Below are 26,175 nucleotides of genomic sequence, written 5' to 3'. Positions count from 1 at the left end.
TCTCTTCACTTCTCTTTTGTTCTCTCCCAGCCTAGCCTCTTTATTTCATTTCCTGTGCTTTTTTAGTCTTGACAAAGGGTTTTCACCCAAAACGTTGACTCTATTTTCTCTCCACGGATGTTGCCTGGCCTGCTGAGTTTTTCCAGCATTTTCTGTTCTCCATGGAGGCAGTGAGTGGTCGCCATGGCGACGGAGCCATCTTGGAACATTACCCAGTGTTGTTTGCGTCTGAAACGTCATATCCGGGCGTGGCGGTGAGCGTTTCCTCTTTCTCTGTGGCTCTGGAGAAGTGCGGTCTGGTGAGGCCGACTGCTCGCCGCAATCCACTTCCATCGGACTCCAGGACGGCCGCACTCCAGTCAGAATGACGGAACAAATGACCCTCCGCGGGACCCTGAAGGGCCACAATGGCTGGGTGACACAAATCGCGACAACTCCGCAGTTTCCCGACATGATTCTGTCAGCGTCCCGAGGTACGGGGGTGGGGGAGGGGGCGGGAAGGGCAGGAATCCAGCCCGCGGGTGTTGCCACTGTGGCCGGGCAGAGCAGCCTTTTTTTCCCTGGCGCTATGTATAACTTCTGTTGCATCTCCCTCAATCGCATCTTGTTTAACTTTCGAGTTGCTGACGGCCCGGCCCGGAGTAGACGCGGGTTACACGTAGACATCTGCCGGTGCAGGTTACGTGAGGTAGAGGCTTGGCTCCGTGTCGGCAAATAGCAGATGTGAATTGTTGCAGAGCACAAGACGGATTTTTTGAAAGCTGCATTGTGAATAAATCAGGGCAGCCAAAAAAAGTCGCAAGATGATGGGCTTGATATTATGCAGTGATCTTTATTCGAAATAAATAACTTGCAGTTAATTAGCGCTTTTCAAGACCTCAGGTTGTCCCAAAGCGCTTTACAGCCAAGTAATTCCTTTCTTTTGGCAGTGTAGTAACTGTTGTCATGTAGGAAACGGGGCAGCTAATTTAAAGTTTTTGAGCTAAAGGGAAACATGGACAAAAAACCGCAGGTGTTGGAAATCTAAACAAAAACACACAATGTTGGAAACAGCTAGGCAGTTCTCTTCACAGACCAGTTAACGTTTTGGGTTCAGATTCTTCCAAAGCGATCGTTTATTTCAATCCCACTCGTTGAACGGGTAAACAACTTGTGTTTTTAACTTTGATAATCGCTCCATGGGACGTTTTACTATCAGAATTGACTGCTATACCTTTTTTATTTAGCAGATTTACTAGATTTTGAACAAAAGATGAGCCATTTTAATATAAAATAAACTAACTTTAAACTACATTTGTCAAGGTCTTCGACCTGAAACGTTAACTCTGTTTCTCTCTCCACCGATGCTGCCTGGCCTGCTGAGTTTTTCTAGCGTTTTCTGTTGTTTTGGATTTCCAGCATCTGCAGTATTTTGCTATTGTATTAGTTGATGCCATACTGGGTGGACTAGCTGGAAGATGACTTCATCAAACTCTGATTGGAAGCTATAGATAAGTAACTGCAGCTTCAGTCCATCTGGATTCACTGTTCTAAAGGTTTTATTTCTTTTTTTTTCAGATAAAACTATCATCATGTGGAAGCTAACTAGGGATGAGACCAGCTATGGTGTCCCTCAGCGTTCCCTCTGTGGCCACTCTCACTTTATTAGTGATGTAGTAATTTCTTCTGATGGTCAGTTTGCCCTTTCCGGCTCCTGGGATGGAACCCTGCGACTTTGGGATTTGACAACGTAAGAATGTAGATAATTCACTATTTTAAGATAATCAGATTTGTAAGTAATGGCAGCTTAATATGTTGAGTACATTTTAAATGCCATTGATATTAATTGCAGGATCTTTTTATATAAAAAAAAAAAAAATATTGGTCCAAAAACATTAATGAGATTATTGAATATTTGCTATTCAATGCAATAAATGACACTGTATGTTTTTCCACAACTTGCTGGATTCATTGATGAGAGGTCAACTTTATTACTCTTCCAGAGGTTCAACTACCCGCCGATTTGTAGGTCACACCAAGGATGTACTGAGTGTTGCCTTTTCAGCAGATAATCGCCAAATAGTGTCTGGTTCCCGTGACAAGACTGTAAAATTGTGGAACACCCTGGGAGTTTGCAAATACACAATCCAGGTAACTTTCCTGAGGCTGTGAATTTTACGATTCCTAGCATAACTACTGTGCTATGTAGGAAAAATGGTTAACTCACTTTGTCACCACATAATTTGATATTTTAGCTGCAAAATCCCCAGACAGCAGAAACTGCTGATAATGCCAACCAAAAATATAGCCTATTTAAATACATCTTAAATGTAACTTTAACAAGAACCTGCAATTGATCATCTGCATTTGAATGCATTCTTTGTCTTGTGCTGGGAAGTGAGTTAATTTTGAGTCTGATATAATGAGCAATGACTATATATGTCCACCTGAATTGAAAACACTCATCAGTACGATTATTTTATCCTTGGGTTGTGTCTGAAGGGAGTGTTATATTGTAACGTTGAAATACCAATTGGCAATGGTATGTGGTGCAGCAAATTGGATGCACAGTGTATTGGCACAATGTCAAAGCATGTTGATACCAATATGTTAAAGAAGCCTACTGAGAGCACAAGTTATTATAGAAGCATGTGTGCCATATAAATAGATATGTTTACTTGGGTGTCAGCCATGTTGCAGTTCATATTTTTGTCAAATTTAACTACATCCAATCTACTAATTTTAATGTTGTAAATGCAGGGTTTAACTTAGTTGTGTCATGGTCAGTTTCTGTTTTAACCTGATATTTCAATGAAACAACAAAGTATTGAAGTATGGTTACTGTGCAGTGGGGAGATGATGTAGAAGAGAAAGTACCAATGGCTGATCTTTCTCGAGCTCGGCAAAGTAGTTTGTATCTGTTGGGTTGCCTCATTGTCTCAGCTACTTGCTGCCTTAAATTACTTGCTGCCTTAAATTAACATACAGGAGCGTCTCTGATGCGATTCTCCAGTAATTAGTACTTTACCTGTTAATGAGGCTCTGCTTTTAAGATTGACAAATGAGAAAATGGTAAGGGGGCAGTACCTGCTACTGGCATTTGAAGCTTGGTTGACCTCTGAATTATTGACTACTTAATTTCTGGTGCGATGACATGGAGAATTGTGAAATGGGGAAAGTGACAGAATGGTGAATCTAAATTGTATTAGTGCGCCGTTGCTAAATTTTGCATAACTTTATCCACGGCAATTTTTTTTGTAGGATGAATGCCACACTGAGTGGGTTTCTTGTGTTCGTTTCTCGCCAAATAGCAGCAACCCCATCATTGTATCCTGTGGCTGGGATAAACTAGTTAAGGTAAGAATGTGGCAGATATAGATTATAATTGGTGGGTGGGTGTAGACTCTTGTCAGACTAGGAGTTTGTTATAGGATTGAAAACAAAGGGGGCAGAAGCAAATCTGATGTGCTGATTTGTTGGAGGCAGTGGTTTCTCCTCATTTGTGATCAACAAAGCTGTTCAGTGCACCTGCTTCATTTCCATACCATCACTCACTTAGAGAACAGGGTCACCCTGGTTCTCTGACCATACTGCTAGTTTCTGCTACTACATCTTAATTATTGCCACTAACAGTTATATTCCCTGCACAATGCAGTTTTTTTTATATTTGAGTGGCTGCTTAGCAGAATATTTCCTTTGTGACAAGAGTGTGACCATGTGGATCACTGCTTCAGTATACTTCTCTATCCAGGTAGACTCAATGCACTATTCAGAAAAAGTGTCTCTTTCTGCTCCATATTTTGTAGTGCTCTGGTCTAGACATTGACGTAAATAATTTCACACCAAAGCTGTCTTCCTCTTGCCCTTTTCTGTCTTTTTTGTTTGTTATTTGGCATGTTATTTTCACACATCTTGTTTTTTCCAATACCGTTTCACTGATTTTTATATATTAACTGCCAGTTTTGTGAGCGAATTACTTGCAGACAAACCATTAACTACCACATGTGATGTGGTTAGTATACATGATTTTTCTGTTCAATTCTCCTACCTGCTCCCCTTGTTTTATTTAATCCTATCAAGGGGCTTGCTTAACATCTAGTTTTTCACTGATGAACCTACACCTGAAGGGGTTTCTCTTCCCAGATGCTGAGTATTTTCAGCTTTAATTTTTTCTTTTTATCCAGGCTGGAATTTGGAGCTTTCTTTTTGAAGTATATGCTTTTGAGTTCTTGTGTTACTTTAAAATCTACACTCGATAAAGACAAAAGTGTTTAAATGTTCTGTCATTGCTGTTCCAGGTTTGGAACCTTGCCAACTGCAAACTGAAAACCAATCACATTGGGCATCCTGGCTATCTGAACACTGTTACTGTTTCCCCCGATGGGTCCCTGTGTGCTTCTGGAGGCAAGGTAGATCACCGTGGCTTTGCATGCTTACTATTAACAGGGAAAGTAGATGTTTCTAATTTGTTGGATTAGATGGCTAATCACCTTTAAAGAAAGGGACATTTTCAAAAGCTTTTAATTGAGCCATCTGTGCACATGAAGTCTGATTTCTGGCATTTTTTTATTCTGCTGTTGTCCCAATATTTTCAGACTACTATTCTGTGTTTTTTGGTTTAAAAGGTGAAACATTTTAAAAACCAAAGCAAAAAAGTTCTTGCGGGTAACGTTTTTTCAGCAGTGAGGAACCAGTTGGATTGTCTGTCAAACTTTTTCTTCAATATGTGGTAATGGTATTTGGTTGTTTTCTGTTGTGTAGGACGGTCAGGCCATGTTGTGGGATCTCAATGAGGGCAAACATCTCTACACTTTGGATGGCGGTGACATCATCAATGCCTTGTGCTTTAGCCCCAATAGGTATTGGCTCTGTGCTGCCACTGGTCCAAGCATTAAGATCTGGGTAAGTATGCTAGCATTTTTAGGTTGAGCTGGGGTTTTCTTCCAAACACTGGAAGCTTGAAGCAGTTCACTCTTCACTGATTTAGAGCAAATCCCTGAAGTGTATGATGTTTTTAGATGCACAGAATGACACTGCACATTAAAGCATTTGGTTAAAAAGTTTTTTCTCATTTCTATATCTACCTCTGGCTGTCCAGACAGTGGTCCATGTGCCAACCCAGGCAGCTCAGTTCTATTTTACTGGCTGATTTCTCGTTTTGTGGTCTGAAGATTTGAAAAGGACTATACTTGGTGCTGTTGTCTCATTCATAGTCTGCATCTGATAATTGTCATTTTTTGTAATTATAAAAATATATATATTGAGAGTTAGATGCAAATCCATAGCATGTGATGGTATTGTAGCGTGGCACTTGTTTTTCTTCTATCACCTGTTTGAAAGAACAGGGTGGGAAATGATCCCTTGTTTTGCTGTAATTGCCCACTGGTTGGTCAACAGTGCTTTTGGGACAATTGGGCGGCTTTATTTTAAGAAGAATACCAATGCTATTGTTAAACACACATTATATTTGCTTAAAGCCATATTCCCCATTAACTGAGCCTTTCCCAATATGTGCACATTTTCTTGAAATGGTTTTGTATTGTAGGTGGTGGTGGTAGTAGTAGTGAATTTAAAATGTGTATTTATGAATCGTTCACAGGACCTGGAAGGAAAAATTATAGTGGATGAACTGCGACAGGAAGTAATTAGCACCAGCAGTAAAGCGGAGCCTCCTCAGTGCACATGCCTGGCTTGGTCTGCAGATGGACAGGTACCTTTTCACTTGGAATATTACTTCAAATATGACCAGTATCCCGATGATTATATTCATTCACGTAAATATCTGACCCTTATGGGGATGATTACAAGTCCTGCAAATATGAGGGATAATGGACTATAATTTTCTATCATGGTAATTGTGAAATGTATGTGGCTGTTGTAAATTAGTGCTGTGCAGCCAAGAGTTACACAAGTAATACATATTAATGGCTAAAGAGCCGTAATCTTAAGTAATTTTGGTTGCTGTGACTTGTTTTAGCTGCCAGTTTGCAAATCTGGAATCCCAGTGGTGGCTGGATTGAAGACTGCTTAAATTAGTTTGCTATTTGAAAAATAAACTGCCATATTAATGCAATTAAATGCTGACCTCTTGTATTTCCCCCCCAGACATTGTTTGCTGGCTACACAGATAACCTCATCAGAGTGTGGCAGGTCACCATTGGAACAAGATGAAGTGTTTCTTGCAAGAAGATAGAGAACCTTTACTTGTTCGGGCTGATCTGAAATAAAATATTGCTGTTTTCAACTTAATCTGTGTAGAGATCCCTTTTGGATTCCTGATTTCCAGAGTGATTGACTGCTCTAAACACCGTTCTGCTATATGGTGTGACTTTACCAGTTGTATGCTACAAAAGTGTGTATACATGAACCCTGACTTACTGCATTATTTAATTGTGCAATGGTTGTACAGATTGTTAAATCAAATTGGATGGTCGTCTCCTGGTTCTGAATGGCTATAGTTTGGCTCAGTGGTAGCGCATTCACCTGAGTCAGACAGTTGTGTTTAAGCCCCATTTCAGAGCACATAATCCATGCTGACACTTTTGGATGAGATGTTAATCCTCTGGTGGATGTTAAGATCCCATGGCACTATTTAAAGAGCAGTAGAGTTCTCCTCGTGTTCTGGAAAATAGTTATCCCTCAAACCAACATCACAATACAGGAAACTCTTTATTATCTGGCACCAACGGGACCAGCGTGGTGCCGGTTTATCAAAAAGTCCGGATTACAGAAAGGTATAGTTAAAAGGTACGAGAGCTCTGTACCCAGCAACAAATCCAGGCTTCCCTGTTGCTTAGCAACATGTGTAGGAACTCCGGCCACAGACCAAGCGTCCCTGTTGCTTAGCAACAAGTGCAGTTACACAGCCACAGATCCAGGAACTGCCACTAATATGAAGTAAAACTTATCTGAACCTACTCCTGAATTTTGCTGGTTAAGAGGTTTCTGGTTATTTAGGTGCTGGTTAAGAGAGTTTCCTGTATTTGGTCATGTTTCTCATTGCTCTTTGTGGGACCTTTGTCTATGCAAAATGCTTGCTGCATTCCCAACATTACAACAGTGGCTATACTTTGGTTTATAAATGCACATATTTTCCTTTCCTTTTATGACTCTTAACATGAAGTTTTCACTAATATGCCTTGTGGGGTGGGCTGGATTTGTCACTCTTTATCTGAGGTTAGGTCTAGCAGGTCATTGGGTTAGAACAGAAAGCTCCACTCTGTAGCTGATCATTCCCTATATAGCTTGTTCTGTTTTGTGCCAATAGGTGGCTGAAATTGTTCCATGCCTCCGCAGTGATATTCTCAGTCTGTATGGGCACCAAAAACTATTTTTTAAAAGTTGGTTTTAAAAGTGCTGCTGGATCTGTTCTTGCTCAGGAACTGGGTGGAGTAGTATGTGACAAAACTGGCCAGGAGACATGGTATCTAATAAATGGAGTGGAGTAAATTTACATTTATAAAGCAAAATGCTGTGCCTGTTGGAAATCTAACAGAAAATGCTAGAAATACACACATGGTCAGTTAGCATCTGTGGAGAGCAGAAGTAGATGCAGGTTGTTCATTTGAGGAAGGCTCTGTTTCCAGTGGGATATTTTTTTTGTGTTGTAAGTTCACATGTTGGTTTCATAATGCTTCAGGAAAGTGTCCCTTTTAGTCTTTAGGACAGAGCTTGTACTTTAAATCCATTTATGAAAATTGCCCTTTGTACATTCATGAAAAGCTGCGCAGTAAAACCTGTATAGTTTCTTGGCCTGTGGTTGCTACATTCACTAACCTGCTTTATGGCAATCAAAATACATGGTAAGAATTGGGATGTGTTATGTTTGTATGAAGGACTGTAAATTTGATCTTCTACATTATTTACTGCCGATACCTCCCAGGAGCACAGTGGAGGCTGAATATGACTCACTTGGGCACTTTGTCAGGCCTTGCAACATGTGACCTACTGAGCAGCTGTTGTCATCTTGACATTTTCCACAGCTACTCTCTCCATGGCCAACCTGAAGTGAAAGTAATTTAAAAATATCTGATACTATACCAACATTTGTAATTCACTTGCAATTGGAAGGTTTTAATTTAAATACTTGCATTTCAATTGGCCTTGTCCTGTAGGTGTCAAATTGTAATAGAGTATAGTTAAGGTATGTTTCCCAAGTGTTGCCAAGCTTATTGCACCATTAACAGGCTTGGTTGTAATGACCGTTTTCCAGTAAGAGCAGTAAGTTTGATTTCTCCCCCACCCCCCTTGCTCACACAAGACATTCTGAAGGAACTGCACCTCTAGCTGAGATCCGGTTACCTAGGATGGACTATGAAAGAAACCGGTGTGCCGTTTCTGATCTATAGGGGCCAACCCTAAACCCTGAGGTTCTGTACACAGTAGGAAGCCAGGTTGTTGGTTTGGTCATTTCCTTACACCTTAGCTGCTACAGCCCCCCACCTGTCTAAATGATTCTGGATTGTTCTCTTGCTTGAAACAATAATCGAGGAAAAAATTAACAGGCACTGGGAGAGGTTTAAGCTAAGTAAGGAGAGCCAACACAGATTTGTTAAATGCAGATCATGTTTGACTAATTGAATTTTTTGATGAAGTAACGGAGGATCGATAAAGGGACTGCAATGGATGTTGTCTACATGGATTTTCGGAAGGTGTTTGACAAAGTACCACATAGAAGGCTGGTTAACAAAATTGAGGCTCATGGAATAGGTGGGTCAGTGGCAGCTTGGATAAGGAATTGGCTTAAGGACAGAAAACAGCAAGTTGTAGTAAATGGCTGTTTTTCAGACTGGAGGATGGTAGACAGTGGTGTTCCCCAAGGGTCAGTGCTGGGGCCACTGCTTTTCTTGAGATATATATATAATCTGGATATTTGAATACAAAGTAGAATTTCTAAATTTGCCAATGACCCCAAATTTGGGGGTGGTAAACGGAGGATGATACCAATCGACTGCAACAGGACATAAAAAAGCTAGCAGAATGGGCAGACAAGTGGCAGATGGAATTTAATACCGAGAAGTGTGAGGTGATGCATTTTGGCAGAAGGAATAGGGAAAGGCAATGTACACTTAATAGCACAGTTTTACAGAGTGCAAAGACAGGGACCTGGGAGTTAATGTGCATAGGTCCCTGAAGGTGGCAGGACATTGAGAGAGTGGTTAGCAAAGCATATGGGATCTTGGGCTTTATAAATAGAGGTATTGAGTACAAAAGTAGAGAAGTTATGCTGAACCTTTATAAAACTCTGGTTAAGCCACAACTGGAGTATTGCATCCAGTTCTGGTCACCATACTTTAGGAAGGATGTGAATGCCCTTGAGAGAGTGCAGAGGAGATTTACCAGAATGGTTCTGGGGGTGGAGGATCTTGGCTACAAGGACAGGTTAGAGAAGCTGGATGTTTTCATTAGAGCAAAGGAGGTTGAGGGGTGATTTGATAGAGATGTACAAGTGGTGGCATCACTTTGGAGGTGGCAGAAATGGCGGAGGATGATCCGTTGAATGTGGAGGCTGGTGGGGTGAAAGGTGAGGACAAGGGGAACCCTATCGTGGTTCCGGGCGGGAGGGGCAGGGGTGAGGGCAGAAGTGTGGGAGATAGAACGGACACGGTCGAGGGCCGTGTATCGCCTCCATGGAGAGTGTTGACTGCTGCAGAGTACGCTGGAGCCGCAAATGTCTATCACAGGGGCTGCCCTGCCCATGCTCAATCCGAGGTTGCCGCAGCGAGTGGTGACCTGGAACTTGCTGCCGACTGAAGTGGTGGAAGCGGACATGCTCAATGTTTTCAAGGGGAGACTGGATAAGCACTTGAGGGAAATAAACTTAACAGGGCTACGGGGATAAAGCAGGGGAATGGGACCGATTCGATTGCTCTGCAGAGAGCTGGCATAAACTCGATGGGCCGAATGGCCTCCTGTGCTGTTATGACTCAAGTCTTTTTGTCTCTACTTGTTTTAGGTGTACCAGTCCTGAAATGTTCCAAAAGTTCATATGCATTTGTCCTTGCTTTTTTAGTGAATTTTGCTCATTTGGTACTGGATGCATTGTATACCAAAGGGCATTGTTTTGCTTCCCCTATCTTTGATCATCATTGAATAAATTTAAGCCTGTTACTACAATCTTCAGGTTTTTAAAACAAGCTTGGTATCATCTAATTGCTACCTCCCAATTTAGCTTGTATTCTTTCAGCCATGGTGCTGTCCTGTACCATAGGCATTGGCACTTGGTTTCTCAATAATTAATTAAAAGTTTTGTGTTTGACATATATGTGGGATCTTTCAGTTAGGCTTTCCCTGCAGATGATTTTAGTTCTAGGCATGCATGCATGACCATGATTTTTTTGAGGGGGCTGGTCACCATCAGCCATGCATGTGAACCATGAGCCTTCAGAGAAAGTAAATTTGAGATGGAATCAGAAAGGAGAGAGAAAAAGTTGAGAGATTGGCAAAGTAAAAATGAATGGTCAGACATAGGAGCAGAGATTTAAAAAAATGCAGGGTAACCAAAACTGGGAACTGAATGTTCCAGGGTACTCAACATTTAGGAAGGACAGACAAAAAGGAAAAGGAGGTGGTGTAGCGCTGTTAATAAGGGATGAGATTGGTATGGTAGAGATAAAAGATCTTGGCATGGCAGATCGTGATGTAGAACTGGAATTGGTTTGGGTGGAGCTAAGAAACAGCAAAGGGCGGATAACATTGGTGGGAGTTGTGTATAGGCCACCAAACAGTAATGGTAATGTAGGGCACAGTATCAATCAAGAGATTAGAAGTGCATGTGGCAAGGGCAATACGGTAATCATGGGGGGCTTTAATCTACATATTGACTGAGCAAATCAAATTACCACTAATGGTGTGGAGGACGAATTCTTGGAAGGCATGCGAGATGGTTTCCTGGATCAGTATGTGAAGGAACCAACCAGGGAACAGGCTATTCTGGATCTGGTACTGTGTAATGAGAAAGGGCTAATCAATAATCTTGTGGTAAAGGGGCCTTTAGGGACAAGTGACCATAATATGATTGAATTTTACATTAAGTTTGAGAGTGATGTTGGCCATGGTAGATTGGGAGACTACACTAAAAGGTATGAAGGTGGACATACAATGGCTAACATTCAAGGAAATAATGCATAATTTGCAACAAACATATATTCCTCTAGGGCATTAAAACCCAAAAGGAAAAGTGATCCAACTATGGCTAACAAAATAAATTAAAGCTAGTATTAGGTCAAAGGAGGAAGCTTATAAAGTTGCCTGAGGATTGGGATCTTTTTAGAAATCAGCAAAGGCGGACCAAGAAATTGATAGAAAGGGGAAATGGAATATGAGCACAAACTAGCGAAAAATATAAAAACTGATTGTAAAAGCTTCTATAGGTATGTGAAAAGGAAAAGACTGGCGAAGGTAAATGTAGGTCCTTTTACAGTCAAAGACTGGAGAATTTATAATGGGGAATGAGGAAATGACAGAGAAACTTTGTTTCTGTCTTGACGGAGGAAGACACAAAACCTCCCAGAAATACGAGAAAACCAAGGGTATGGCGGGAATGAGGAACTTAAAGAAATTATTAGTAAAAAAACTACTAGCAAAATTAATGGGACTAAAAGCCAATAAATCTCAAGGACCGGATGACGCACATCCTAGGGTTTTGAAAGAGGTCACCATTGGGATACTGGATGCATTGGTTGTCATCTTCCAAAATTCTATAGATTCTGGAATGGTTCCTGCAGATTGGAGGATAGCAAATGTAACCCCGCTATTTAAGAAAGGAGGGAGAGAGAAAACAGGGAACTACAGACTTGTTAGCCTTACATCAGTAGTTGGGAAAATGCTGGAATCTATTATAAAGGATGCAATAACTGGGCACTTAGAAACTAATGCTGTGGTAAGATTGGGCAGAGTCAACATGGATTTATGAAAGGGAAATCCTGTTTGACAAACCGATTGGAGTTCTTTGAGGATGTAACTAGTGGAGTAGACAAAGAGGAACCAGTAGATGTGTATCTGAATTTTCAGAAGGCCTTCGATAAGGTGCCACACAAGAGGTTGGTGAACAAAATTAGGGCACATGGAATTGGGGGTAATATACCAGCATAGATTGAGAAATAACAGAAAACGCTGCAAAAACTCAGCAGGCCAGGGCAGCATCCGTGGAGAGAGAAACGGAGTTAACGTTTCAGGTCGAAGACCCTTCGTCAGAACTGAAAAAAAAGCAGGCAGAGGGATAGATTTTAAAGCAAGTGGGGGCTGGGAAAAGGGGGAGGAGATGAAAGAACAAAAGAACGTCGGAGATAGGATAGAAAGTATTAAAGCTGCTGACAAGGGTGGTGCTGTTATTTGGCGGACCGACCTCTACCTAGCGGAAGCTGCACATCAACACTCCGACACCACCTCCTACCTCCACCTGGACCATGACCCCACTACCGAACATCAAGCCACCGTTTCCAAGGCTGTTACTGACCTCATCTCCTCTGGAGATCTTCCCCGCCCCCCCCCGCCCCCATGGCCGCCAACCTCATAGTTCCCCAACCCCGCACAGCCTGCTTCTACCTCCTTCCCAAGATCCACAAACAGGACTGCCCTGGTAGACCCATCGTTTCAGTCTGTTCTTGCCCCACAGAACTTATCTCTTCCTATCTCGGCTCTATTTTTTCTCCCCTTGTCCAGTCTCTTTTTCCTCAACCGAGGATTCCCCTCTACTGTGGTTGACATGGCCCTTGACTGGGTCCGTTTTATCTCCCGCACTTCTGCTCTCACTCCTGCCCCTCCCTCCCGGAACCACGATAGGGTTCCCCTTGTCCTCACCTTTCACCACACCAGCATCCACATTCAACGGATCATCCTCCGCCACTTCCAGCGTGATCCCAGCACCAAACGCATTTTCCCCTCACCTCCCCTTTCAGCATTCTGTAGGGACTGCTCCCTCCGCAACACCCTAGTCCACTCCTCTACCACCCCCAGCACCCCTTCCCCTTCGCCCGGCACCTTCCCATGCAAGCGGAGGAGATGCAACACATGCCCTTATACCTCCCCCCTTCCCACTGTCCAGGGCCCCAAACACCCCTTCCAGGTGAAACAGCGATTTACTTGTACTGCCTGCAATTTAGTATACTGTATTCGCTGCTCACGATGTGGTCTCCTCTACATTGGGGAGACCAAACACAGATTGGGTGATCGCTTTGCGGAACACCTCCGTTCAGTCCGTAAGGGGGACCCCGAGCTCCCGGTGGCCTGTCACTAATTCACCGCCCCATTCCCACTCGGACCTCACCGTCCTCGGCCTCTTGCATTGTTCCACGGAAGCTCGAGGAACAACACCTCATCTTTCGATTCAGCACTCTACAGCCCTCTGGACTCAACATAGAGCTCAACAATTTCAGATCATAACCTCGGCCCCTATTTTTAATTTTATTTATTTATATTTATATATATATATATATTCCCTTTTTTTTAATCCACACTTTCGTCTGGGCTTTTTTCTTCCCTCCCACATGGCAGCTGTCCTTCATTCTGCCAGGGCCATTCACACTTCATCTAGAGCCATCCTTTGTTCCTTGAATATCTGTTAATGTCTCTTAATCTCTCCTGCTTTCTATCCTATCTCTGACCTTCCCTTTTGTTCTTTCATCCCCTCCCCCTTTTCCCAGCCCCCACTTGCTTTAAAATCTATCCCTCTTCCTGCTTTTTTCCAGTTCTGACGAAGGGTCTTCGACCTGAAACGTTAACTCCGTTTCTCTCTCCACGGATGCTGGCCTGCTGAGTTTTTCCAGTGTTTTCTGTTATTTCAGATTTCCAGCATCCGCAGTATTTTGCTATTGTATTAGTAGCATGGATTGAGAATTGGTTAACAGATAGAAAACAAAGAGTAGGGATATACGGGTCTTTTTCAGAATGGCAGGCTGTGACTCGTGGGGTACCGCAAGGATCGGTGCTTGGGCCCCAGCTATTCACAATCTGTGTCAATGATTTGGATGAGGGGACTGTAATGTATGTACCTTTAAGGGGGGAACTACTTTGTACAGCTCATGTATACTGTAGTACCGGCAGTGACCACACCTGTATATAACGCTGAGTAGTAATCTACAGATCAGTTGCAGTTTGAGCCACGTTGAGTAAACACCTGTTGTACCGTTCTCCGCAGTCCGTTTCTTATTATACACAGACGTAACATTGGTGACGAGGCAGGTTCGAACCTACCTGCAACTCTGCATCACCTCCCGGGGATTCGTTCCTGGAGCTCAGTGGATTGGAGGTCAAGGCCAGAGACTCGGGCGTCGACCACGGGCAACCGCCCAGTCATCCAGCAGAGACTCGAGAATTGCGGGGGAGGCTGTCGAGAGCCAGGCTTGGCTTTCCAGTCGAGGTGGTCCAGCGAAACGGGCTGGCAACAGGTAGTGCGCAGACCCTTCCCGGACGGCAGCGGGCTAGAGCCCGACCGAGCGGCACAGCATAGGGCCGAGCAGTGTCGACGGGGGGAGAGAGAGAGAGGGCAGAGCGCACAGGGCGCAGCCGGTGTTCAGGGGCCGAGCAGCGTTGGAGAGAGGGAGAGAGAGATGTGCAGAAACCTACAGGGCGCCGCCATTGCCACAAGAACCGCCGAGAGCGGCGTCGGCAGCAGCGGGGGAGGAAGGAAAGTGCAGGAGACGCCATTTTAAACCACACCCAAAATGCTGAAGAGTGGCAGTATCACCGCATTTGACAATGAAGTCGAAGATTGGACTACATATGTCGAACAAATAGAGGTGTACTGAAAGGCAAATGAGGTGTTAGATGACAAGAAAGCGTCGGTATTGTTAAATTTAATGGGTGCAAAGACGTATGGGATATTACGAAATCTAGTAACCCCAACGAAGCCAATGGAAAAGAGTTTTGAAGACATAGTAATGATACTAAAGGAACATTTAAACCCCACACCGCTGCTGATAGCAGAAAGATTCAAGTTTCACAAACGGAACCTGTTAAGTCTGTGTGTTATATTGAGAATTACTACACAGACCACAAGAGTAAACTTTAACAGGTCTTTACTAGTTGAAGGTCAGGGCGGAACTGCTCAATAAATCATTACACAGCACTTATATACCGGTGTGGTCACAACCGGTATTACAGTATACAGCAGCCAAGATAAAGTAGTGCAACTCTTAAAATAGTTCTCTTAAAGGTGGAACGGTTACATACACCACAATCCTCCCTTTTTAGCTTAACAGTATATATTCCCCATTAACATAACATAATAACATTAATACACAACTTCATGTAAAAACAGTTCACAGATTCAGTCTCTCTGGAGGCTTCCTGACTCGGTCCGGATAACGCCTCGGTGGTGTAGTAGTTTTCGGTGGTGTAGTAGGTCCTTTTGGCAAGGTCGATTCGGCTTGAATGCCAGTGCCGGGTTCATCTGATTCCAGTATCACCGGATCGGAGGTAGCTCCTATGGGTATCTCTGCTTCATCATTAGGCGTATAGAGTTGTGGAGTAGGTTGTCCCTTTTTGGATGACTCTATGATCTGGTCAACATGGCGCTTTATTATGCTTTCACCAATGTCCACGGTATACATCAGCGGTCCTAGTCATGTGCAAATAGTTCCAGGCTGCCATTTCTCGGTACGGTAGTCCCGGGCCAAAACCTGTTGACCTATCTGGAAGGTTCTAGTTGGCCTTTCATTCATGCCTTGAAATTGCCGGTTCTCTACGTCCCTTCTGATGTTTGGCTTGATCAAATCCAGCCGGCATCTTAGTCTTCTATTGAAAAACATCATGGCGGGAGTTTGGTTTGTAAACGCATGTGTTGCATTCCTGTACGCCAACAAGAAGTTATCTACCTTATGTTGTAGATTTATGTCTTCCTTACCCATGGCCTTTATGGCCTTCTTGAAGGTCTGGACAAACCTTTCAGCTAATCCATTGGTGGCGGGATGGTATGGGGCGGACGTGTAGTGCTTAACCCCATTGTTTTTCAAGAACTTCCTGAATTCTTCGGACACAAATTGCGGTCCATTATCAGAACAGATCTGTTCCGGCAGCCCATTCCTGGCAAATATGGTCCTTAATACTGTGATGGTTTTCTCCGTGGTGGTGGAGGAAATCTTTATTACCTCCAGCCACTTGGAGTGTGCATCCACCGCGATTAAGAACATTGAGTCCATAAATGGACCAGCAAAGTCGATATGTACCCTTTGCCATGGAGATGAGGGCCACTCCCATGGATGTAGGGGAGCTTGTGGTGGGGCGTTTTGGACCTTCTGGCATCCTGGACAGCTTTTGGTCATTTCTTCGCTGTCTCCATCGATACCTGGCCACCACACAAACGCTCTGGCTAGGTTCTTCATTTTCACTCCACCCAGATGCCCCTCGTGAAGCTCCTTTAGCACTTTATGCTGGAGTTTGGGTGGAATCACCACTCTGAATCCACACATCAAAGTTCCTCGGCACACTGACAGCTGTTCTCTTCTTTGCGAAAATGCTGGCAACAATGGTTCGCCATGTGCTGGCCATCCCTTCACCATTAAATCGTAGACTCGTGAGAGAGTCGGGTCATTTCTTGTTTCCTTTTCGATCGTAGAATTTGTTACTGGTAGACATTCCACTATGGTTGAGTGGAACATCTCCACTGGGTCCACTGTAGGCGCCTCTTCTACCGTTGGCAACGGTAGGCGCGATAAACCGTCAGCATTCCCATGCTGTTTTGATCCTTTGTATTCTATGTCATATTGGTGGGCCCCTAGGAAAAGGGACCACCTCTGTAGCCTTTGTGCTGTCATAATGGAAACGCCCTTTTTAGGGTTGAATATGGATACCAACGGCTGGTGGTCTGTCAGCAGTGTAAACTTCTGGCCCTGCAGGTAATGATGAAACTTCTTTACTCCCCACACCAGGCTGAGAGCCTCCCTATCTATCTGAGCATAGTTGCGCTCAGCGGAGGTCAATGATCTGGATGCAAATGCGACTGGCCTTTCCGAGCCATTTGGCAACTTGTGTGAGAGTACTGCTCCAATACCATAAGGAGAAGCATCACAAGCTAAACGAATAGGTAGCGTTGGGTTGAAGTGAGCCAACACTTCCTCTGAGGTGATCAATGCCTTGCTTTTGCGAAAGGCCCTCTTACAGTCCTCGCTCCACTTCCATGGTACTTCTTTCTGCAAAAGAGCATTCAGCAGGTGCAGCACCGTGGATAGATTTGGCAGAAACTTATGGTAATAGTTAATCAACCCTAGGAACGACCTCAACTGGGATACATTTTCCGGAGCGGGAGCCTTCACAACAGCTTCGATCTTGTCAGGTGACTTGTGCAGCCCCTCCTGGTCAATGACATGACCACAGTACGAGATCCGTTTCTGAAAGAACTCACATTTCTGGCGATTAACTCGAAGTCCATATTCCTTCAATCTGGTGAGCACCAGTTTCAAATTTGCAAGGTGTTCCTCATCGTCATCTCCTGTAATCAGGATATCGTCCAAGTAACATTGAGTGCTTGGAATTCCCTGTAATACCTGCTCCATGGCCCTCTGCCACATTGCTGGAGCCGAAGCCACTCCAAAAACCAGTCTATTATATCGATACAAGCCTCTGTGCGTGTTGATTGTGAGATACTGGCGCGACTCTTCCTCAACTTCCACCTGTAAGTACGCTTGCGCCAGGTCTATCTTGGTGAAGTGTTTCCCGCCAGACAATGAAGCAAAGATATCCTCAATCCGCGGAAGTGGATATTGCACCGTGTGAAGCACCGGATTAACCGTGATCTTGAAGTCTCCACAGATGCGGACCTTCCCCGGTTCCCCTGGCTTGTTACTCGATGAACGCTTCATGACGGGAACAATGGGCGTGGCCCACTCACTCCAGTCCACCTTAGACAACACTCCTGAACGTTCAAGCCCTTCCAGCTCAGCTTCTACAGCAGGTCGTATCGCATGGCTTTGAAAAATTTTGGGTTTGCATGTTCTGCAATCTGGATTTTTGCCTTAATTCCTCTCAGTGTTCCCAGTCCCTGTTGGAACACCTCTTTAGCTTCATCCAATATTCTGGACAATCGTTCAGGTTTGACATTTTTTTTCTTTCCGGAATCTACCGTTATTGCATTTAGGGAGTGCCAGTCCATATTTATTTTCCTGATCCACTCCCGTCCCAGAAGTGGTGGACCTCCCTCAGGTAGTACATATATGTCCATTCCTTGGTGTTCTTTGCCCTTGTGTATCACCTTGACTTTTATCTTTCCGATGGGGTATACTTTTTGCCCCGTGTATGTCTGCAATACTATCTCCGTATCCCGTAGGGGAATATGTTTGAATAACTTTTTGTAGTCTTGCTTATTCATGACCGTCAACGCCGATCCGGTGTCCACTTCCATCTTCACTTGGACTCCTGCTATCTGCAGTGTGACCCAGATAGTTTGTCGGTCAGCTTCCTTACTCACGTTGTGAATTCTCAGACTACCCAGTTCCTTGCTGTTGGAGTCTGAATCCGAATTCTGTTCATCCGAACTCTTCTCAGCCACCTTATGTACCTTTCTGCACTTTTCCTGTGGTGACTTTTTGTTGCTGGTCTTCTTTCCTGACCGGCATACTTTAGCTATGTGACCAAGCTTGCCACATTTTCTACATTCCTGGTTTTTAAACCAGCATTGGTTCTGATCGTGTGTTGTCTTCCCACAACGATAACATTTCATTGTACCCGAAGCCATTTGATCTACGCTGAGTACCGCTGCCTTCAGCTGCATTTCCGCGGTGCCTCTCGCTGCGGCTTCGTGCGATGCTGCAATAGTGACAGCCTTATCAAGTGTAAGATCATTCTCTTCAAGCAACCGCTTTTGTGTTCCTTCTTTCGACAATCCACACACGAATTTGTCTCTCAGTGCCTCTGTCAGGCTTTCCCCAAACTGACAGTATTTCGCTAGCTTACGCAGTTCAATTAAATACTCCGCGTTGCTTTCCTCTTTCAGTTGCGTTCTCGCATAAAATTTAAATCGTTCCGCTAACATCAGTGGTGTGGGGTTCAAATGATTCTTCAGGACAGCAACAATATTAGTGAAAGTCTGATCCGCCGGTTTAGCTGGTGATAGAAGATGCTTCAATAGCCCGTATGTCTTCGCACCCATTGAGTTTAGTAAGGTTAGTGCTTTATCTTCCTCTGATATTTTATTTGCCTTACAATATATCTCTATGCGTTCTACATACGTGGCCCAATCTTCAACATCGGGATCGAAATCGTTGATGTTACCACGATTAGGCATCCTCGCGATCTTCTTGAGAAACAAAAGAATTATTTTTTCTTTTACAAAATGGCGGTTTCCCGCGCTTGTCTTCTTCCCCCGCCTCTGAACATGGCGGCTTCCCGCGTTTGCCTTTTTCCCCCGCTGGCTGTAATGGCGATTGCCGATTTGGTGCGTTCGCCCTCCCCCAGCGGTTTTCAAACCCTGCCTCCCAGCCCCTCTTGCAGTCCGGTCCTTTCCCCCGGCTGCGGCTGAGTTCTCCGCGTTTTTTTAAATTTTCTCCCGCGCTTTACGCTGACCCGGTCGCTGCGCCTCGCGGCATTTTCACCGGTCGCGGTCGAGCTTGCAGTCCGATCCTTCCCCCCCGGCTGCGGCTGAGTTCTCCGCAGTTTTTTAAAAATTTTCTCCCGCGCCTTATGCTGACCCGGTCGCTGCGCCTCGCGGCCTCGGTAGCTGCCCGGCCTTTTTCACCGGTCGCGGTCGAGCTCTCTCTCGACGCTGTTGCGTCTCCCAGCCCGCTTGCAGCCCGGTCTCTCACACCGGCTGCGTTTGTATTCACCGCGGCTTCCGTGCCTTACGCTGCCCCAGTCTCAGCGCCTCTGGCCCCGACTTCTGTCCGGCTCCTTTCCCCGGCCGTGGTCGAGTTCTCCGCCCTTATATCCTCCGTTTTTTTTAAATTTTGTCCCCTACTCACAGTCAACGTGGCCGACTTGCTGCTCGTCGCTGATCGGCTTACCCACCACCGTGATAGAAGGGATGATCACTGCCTGTTGCTGATGGAAGGCTTCGTGTCAGAATTCTTCCTTCGCTCTGCAGACCCGAGTCTTTTCTCAGCAGAATGATGAGGGCGGATGCCTCCTCTCGACGCCCGTTAAACTGCCTTGGATGTATCTCTGCCGCAGGGTAAGATCGTACTCGTCGCCACTGTTAAGTCTGTGTGTTATATTGAGAATTACTACACAGACCACAAGAGTAAACTTTAACAGGTCTTTACTAGTTGAAGGTCAGGGCGGAACTGCTCAATAAATCATTACACAGCACTTATATACCGGTGTGGTCACCGCCGGTATTACAGTATACAGCAGCCAAGATAAAGTAGTGCAACTCTTAAAATAGTTCTCTTAAAGGTGGAACGGTTACATACACCACAGAACCAGCATATGGATGAAAGCCATGCTGATTATTTAACAGAACTGCGCAAACTATCGAAACACTGCCAGTTTGGAGCGGGACTGGCAGATACCTTACGGGACAAGTTTGTGTGTGGGCTTCAAAGTGAAGGAACCCAGAAACGGCTTTTATCTGAAAAGGACCTTACGCTGGAAAAGGCTTTCAGCATTGCGGTATCATATGAAGCAGCAGCACGGGGCGCTGCAGGGATACAACAGAGACCGCAAGAATATGGCACAAACAAAATGTCATATGGAACAGAGAAGTGCTATCGCTGCGGCAGAACAACACACGACCAGAATGACTGCTGGTTCAAAGACAAAGTGTGCAGACAGTGTAGAAAAGTAGGACACATAGCACGAGTCTGCAGGTCGGGACAGAAAACCAGCAATAAGAAACCGACCAAAGGGAAGTACAAGAAGGTACATAAGATAACGGAGAATAGTTCAGATGAACAAAAGAGTGATAACGACTCTGAAAGCAGGGAACTGAGTTGTCTGAAACTACATAATGTGATCACAACGGAGGATCACCGAACCATTTGTGTCACTCGCAAGATAGCAGGAGTCCAGGTAAAGATGGAATTGGACACAGGATCAGCTCTAACAGTCATAAACCGACGGGACTATGAGCGGCTATTCTCACACATACCCTTGAGAGACACAAAAATTATTTTGAAGACGTACACGGGGCAAAAAGTCTACCCCAAAGGAAAAATAAGGGTGACCGTTATATATAACGGTAAGGAAACACCAAAACTAGACCTGTATGTATTGCAAGATGGAGGACCACCATTACTGGGACGTGAATGGATCCGGAAAATACAACTGGATTGGCATTCCATACAGGCACTGACTGTGGCTGACAAAAAGGATGACGACGTCACAGCTGGGCGACTATCAAAGATCCTAACTGACGCGAAAGAAGTGTTCCAGCAAGGACTCGGAACACTAAAAGGCATGACAGCGATGATTAAAATTGAAGAAAACGCAAGCCCAAATTTTTTTAAGGCCAGACCGGTACCTTATGCGATCCGCCCAGCCGTCGAAGCAGAGCTGGAGAGTCTGGAACGTTCAGGTGTACTGTCCAAGGTAGACTGGAGCGAGTGGGCCACACCGATCGTCCCTGTGATGAAAAAGTCGTTGAGCAGCACGCCTGGGGAACCAAAGAAGGTTCGCATCTGTGGGGACTTTAAGGTAACAGTGAACCCGGTCCTTCACACCATACAATATCCACTTCCGCGGATTGAAGATATTTTCGCCTCGCTATCTGGAGGGAAATGGTTCACTAAGATTGATCTGGCCCAGGCGTATCTGCAAATGGAGGTAGAAGAAGCATCAAAAAAATACCTCACAATCAACACCCATAAAGGTCTCTACCAATACAACCGGCTGGTATTTGGGGTAGCATCAGCTCTGGCTATTTGGCAGAGGGCAATGGAACAAGTCCTGCAAGGGATCCCAGGGACCCAATGTTATTTGGATGACATCCTGGTCACGGGTGAAAATGACAGTGATCACCTTGCCAACCTGGAGCAGGTGCTCACTAGATTGCAGGAATATGGGCTCCGAGCTAACCGCCCCAAATGCGAGTTTTTTAGAAAACAAATCTCGTATTGTGGCCACGTTATCGATAAAGAGGGGTTACATAAGTCCCCAGAGAAGGCTGAGGCAGTAGTCAAGGCTCCAGCACCGGAAAATGTGTCACAACTGAGGTCGTTCCTCGGGCTGGTAAACTACTACCATAAGTTCTTGCCAAATTTGTCTACAATACTACACCCACTGAACACCCTACTGCAAACTGGGGTGCCATGGAAGTGGAGTGACGAATGTAGACGAGCTTTCCAGAAGAGCAAAACACTAATCACATCGAAAGAGGTATTGGCCCATTACAACCCGGCATTACCAATTCGGTTGGCATGTGATGCGTCACCCTACGGCATTGGAGTGGTGCTGTCGCACAAATTCTCAGATGGCTCAGAGAGGCCAATAGCCTTTGTGTCACGATCACTAACCTCAGCCGAGCGTAACTACGCCCAGATTGACAGGGAGGCCCTCAGCCTGGTGTGGGGAGTGAAAAAGTTCAATCACTATCTGCACGGGCAGAAATTCACCTTGCTGACTGATCACCAGCCTCTTGTCTCCATTTTTAATCCGAAGAAGGGCGTTCCGGTGATGACTGCGCAACGACTACAAAGATGGTCACTTTTTCTGGGGGCGCACCACTATGAGATTGAATATAAGGGCACGAAACAGCATGGAAATGCTGATGGGCTATCACGCCTGCCACTGCCTACTGTGGAGGAAGCACCAGCAGTGGATCCTGTCGAAATATTCCATTCGACTATAGTTGAATACCTACCGGTAACTAACGCTTGTATCGAAAAGGAAACCCGAAATGACCCGACACTGTCTCGGGTATATGATTTGACGGTGAAGGGATGGCCAGCACATGGCGACTCACTGTTGCCAGCATTCTCGACAAGGAGAGAACAGCTGTCAGTGTGCTGGGGGACCTTGATGTGTGGATCCCGAGTGGTAATTCCACCCAAGTTAAGGGATAGAGTGCTCAATGAGCTTCATGAGGGTCATCTGGGAGGGGTAAAAATGAAAAGCCTAGCCAGGGCTTATGTGTGGTGGCCGGGAATTGATAAACAAATCGAGGACCTGACCAAGAGCTGCTCAGGATGCCAGAAAGTCCAAAATGCGCCACCACAGGCCCCTCTACACCCATGGGAGTGGCCCTCATCTCCATGGCAACGGGTGCATATTGATTTTGCTGGTCCATTCATGGACTCAATCTTTTTAATAGCCGTGGATGCGTACTCGAAATGGCCTGAGGTCATCAAAATGTCCTCCACCACCACGGAGAAAGCTATTGCAGTCCTACGGACCATTTTTGCCAGGAATGGCTTGCCAGAACAGATTTGCTCCGACAACGGACCACAGTTTGTGTCCGAAGAGTTCCGGAGGTTCTTGAAAAAGAATGGGGTAAGGCATTACACATCCACCCCGTATCATCCAGCCACAAATGGATTGGCTGAGAGGTTTGTACAAACCTTTAAGAAGGCAATAAAGGCTATGTACAATGACAACATTCCGCTGCAGCACAAGGTGGACAATTTCCTGTTCGCCTACCGGAATGCGACACATGCAGTCACCAACCAGGCCCCAGCCATGATGTTCTTTAACCGAAGGTTAAGATCTCGCCTGGATTTGCTCAGACCAAACGTACGAAGAGATGTTGAGAGTAAGCAATTCCAGCACATCCATGAGAAGCCAACAAGGAGCTTCAATGTAGGGCAACCAGTCTTGGCCCGTGACTACCGAACAGAAAAATGGCAGCCAGGAACGATATGCACACGGCAGGGCCCACTAATGTACACAGTGGACATTGGGGAGAGCATCGTGAGATGCCATGCTGACCAGATCCTAGAGTCACAGGAACAAGTCAACCCCATGCCTCGCCCATACGTACCTGGTGATGAACCCGACGTACAGGTCGCATCTACCCCAGAAACAATAGCATCAGAAGCTGATGAACCAACCGACGACAGGGGGCCAGAATCACCTCCGCACCAAGAGCAAGACACTCGGGAAAGGCGCTATCCAGAAAGGATCAGGAAGCCTCCCCAAAGACTGAGTTTATAAATAGACTATTTTCAGCTAATGTTGCATGTTAAAAGTGTTAATTGTAATTAGTTTGATATTTAATTGTTAAATGAGTGTTATGGTACTGTTAATCTAAAAGGGGAGGAATTGTAATGTATGTACCTTTAAGGGGGGAACCACTTTGTACAGCTCATGTATACTGTAGTACCGGCAGTGACCACACCTGTATATAACGCTGAGTAGTAATCTGTACAGATCAGTTGCAGTTTGAGCCACGTTGAGTAAACACCTGTTGTACCATTCTCCGCAGTCCATTTCTTATTATACATGGACGTAACAAGGACTAAATGTAACATTTCCAAATTTGCTGATGATACAAAGCTAGGTGGTAGTGTCAGGTGTGAAGAGGCTTCAAGGGGAGCTCGACAGGCTCAGTGAGTGGGCGAGAACATGGCAGATGGAATATAACGTGGATAAATGTAAAGGTAGAAAAAACAGGCAGAGTATTTCCTAAATGGTGACAAATTGGGGAATGCAGATGCTCAAAGGAACCTGGGTGTCCTTGTACATGAGTCATTGAAAGTGAATGTGCAGGTGCAGCAAACCATTAGGAAGGCAAATGGTATGCTGGCCTTCATTACAAGAGGATTTGAGTACAGGAGTAAAGAAATCTTACTCCAATTATATAGGGCCTTGGTGAGACCCGTGTACAATTTTGGTCTCCTTACCTAAGGAAGGATATACTTGCCATAGAGGGAGTGCAACGAAGGTTAACTAGATTAATTCCTGGGATGGCGGGACTGTCGTATGAAAAGAGATTGAGTGAACTAGGCCTGTATTCTCTTGAATTCAGAAGAATGAGAGGGGATCTCATTGAAGCATACAAAATTATTACAGGGCTTGATAGGGTGGATGCTGGGAGAATGTTTCCCTTGGCTGGGGAGTCTTGAACCAGGGGCCACAGCCTCAGGATAAAGGGTAGGCTATTCAGGACTGAGATGAGAAGACATTTTTTCACACAGGGTGGTGAATATTTGGAATTCTCTATCCCAGAGGGCTGTGGGGGCTCAGTCATTGGGTATATTCAAAACAGAAGTTGATAGATTTCTGACTAGTAAGGGCATCAAGGGATATGGCGATAGGGCCAGTGAATGGAGTTGAGGCAGAAGATCAGCCATGATCTCATTGAATGGTGGAGCAGGCTCGATGGGCCAAATGGCCTACTCCTGCTCCTATTTCTTATGTTGAAGATACAGAAATTAATGGAGTGAAAAAGAAGAAAGATTTGATTCCAGGAAAATGTGTTACAGGCATGGAGAAAGAAATGGATGCTGAATAAATGGAAGACACAAAAACAGGATAGCAGCTCGGATGACAGCAAGCTTTTTTTTTTATCTGCATAACTGTATGCCAAAGAACCTGTGAGGCCATATATCTCCAATTGCTGATGCTTACAGATCTTGGTCTTTAGACTTAGGATTTTTTAAACTTGTTTTCAGGATGTGGGCAAAGCTGTCAAGGCTGCACTTCTTGCCCAGCCCTAGATGCCCTGCAATGGTGGTGGTAGGCCTTTTCTTGGATTTGCTGCAGTTCCACAAAGGTGTTAGATAGGGAATTCCAGGAATCTGACTTAGTAAGGATGAAGGAAATGTGACATATGTCCAAGTCAGGATAGTGTGTGATTTGGAAGGGAACATGGAGGTGATGGTGTCCCCATGACATTTATGCATCAATGAAACAACAGTGCTAAAAACAACCCCCACAGTTCAAACTGGATGAACCATAAGAAACGTAAATACGTACTTGTGCTCCACCAGTTTAGCTAGCTACCATTTAATAGCTAGCTATCCCACTTGAATTGACAGAAGTCAGATGAGGCAACTCGGTGACAAGTAGAAGCTACTACTGCAAACAGCGGATAAACATAATAAGCTGCTTTTAACTCTTTAAATATTTGATGTAAAGCATTATGCAATATTTCAAAACATTATATTGAGAGGGATATTTTAACGTAAGTATTGGCATTTCAACCAATCCCAAACATTTACATTTACAATCTACATTTATGCTGGAGAATTTGGTTGAGCTTTTTCGAAATTGGCCATTGAATGCAGCGGAACTCTCGGGGCCCTGATTAGGACACTATTCAGCTGGAGCAGACGCTCCAAAGTTGCCCAATAACAACTCTCTGAGTTTTCGTACCCTCACAACACACAT

At 44.8% G+C, this 26,175-nt stretch overlaps 1 protein-coding gene across 1 annotated transcript; it reads left to right on the top strand.

The window, feature by feature from the left end:
* Positions 1-257: 257 nt before the first annotated feature.
* On the top strand, positions 258-6,228 carry rack1 (receptor for activated C kinase 1). Its single transcript, XM_085995562.1, has 8 exons — positions 258-473; positions 1,558-1,729; positions 1,983-2,130; positions 3,241-3,336; positions 4,278-4,388; positions 4,741-4,881; positions 5,579-5,689; positions 6,085-6,228. Exons 1-8 carry the CDS (start codon positions 365-367, stop codon positions 6,148-6,150), a joined length of 954 nt encoding a protein of 317 aa, XP_085851688.1. The 5' UTR covers positions 258-364; the 3' UTR covers positions 6,151-6,228.
* The last annotated feature ends 19,947 nt before the right edge of the window (positions 6,229-26,175 follow it).

The sequence above is a fragment of the Somniosus microcephalus genome, chromosome 8 (assembly GCF_052327205.1).
Source record: "Somniosus microcephalus isolate GS21.2 chromosome 8, FLI_Smic_1.0, whole genome shotgun sequence".
Classification (NCBI taxonomy): domain Eukaryota; kingdom Metazoa; phylum Chordata; class Chondrichthyes; order Squaliformes; family Somniosidae; genus Somniosus; species Somniosus microcephalus.
This window is presented reverse-complemented; position numbering and strand designations above follow the sequence as displayed.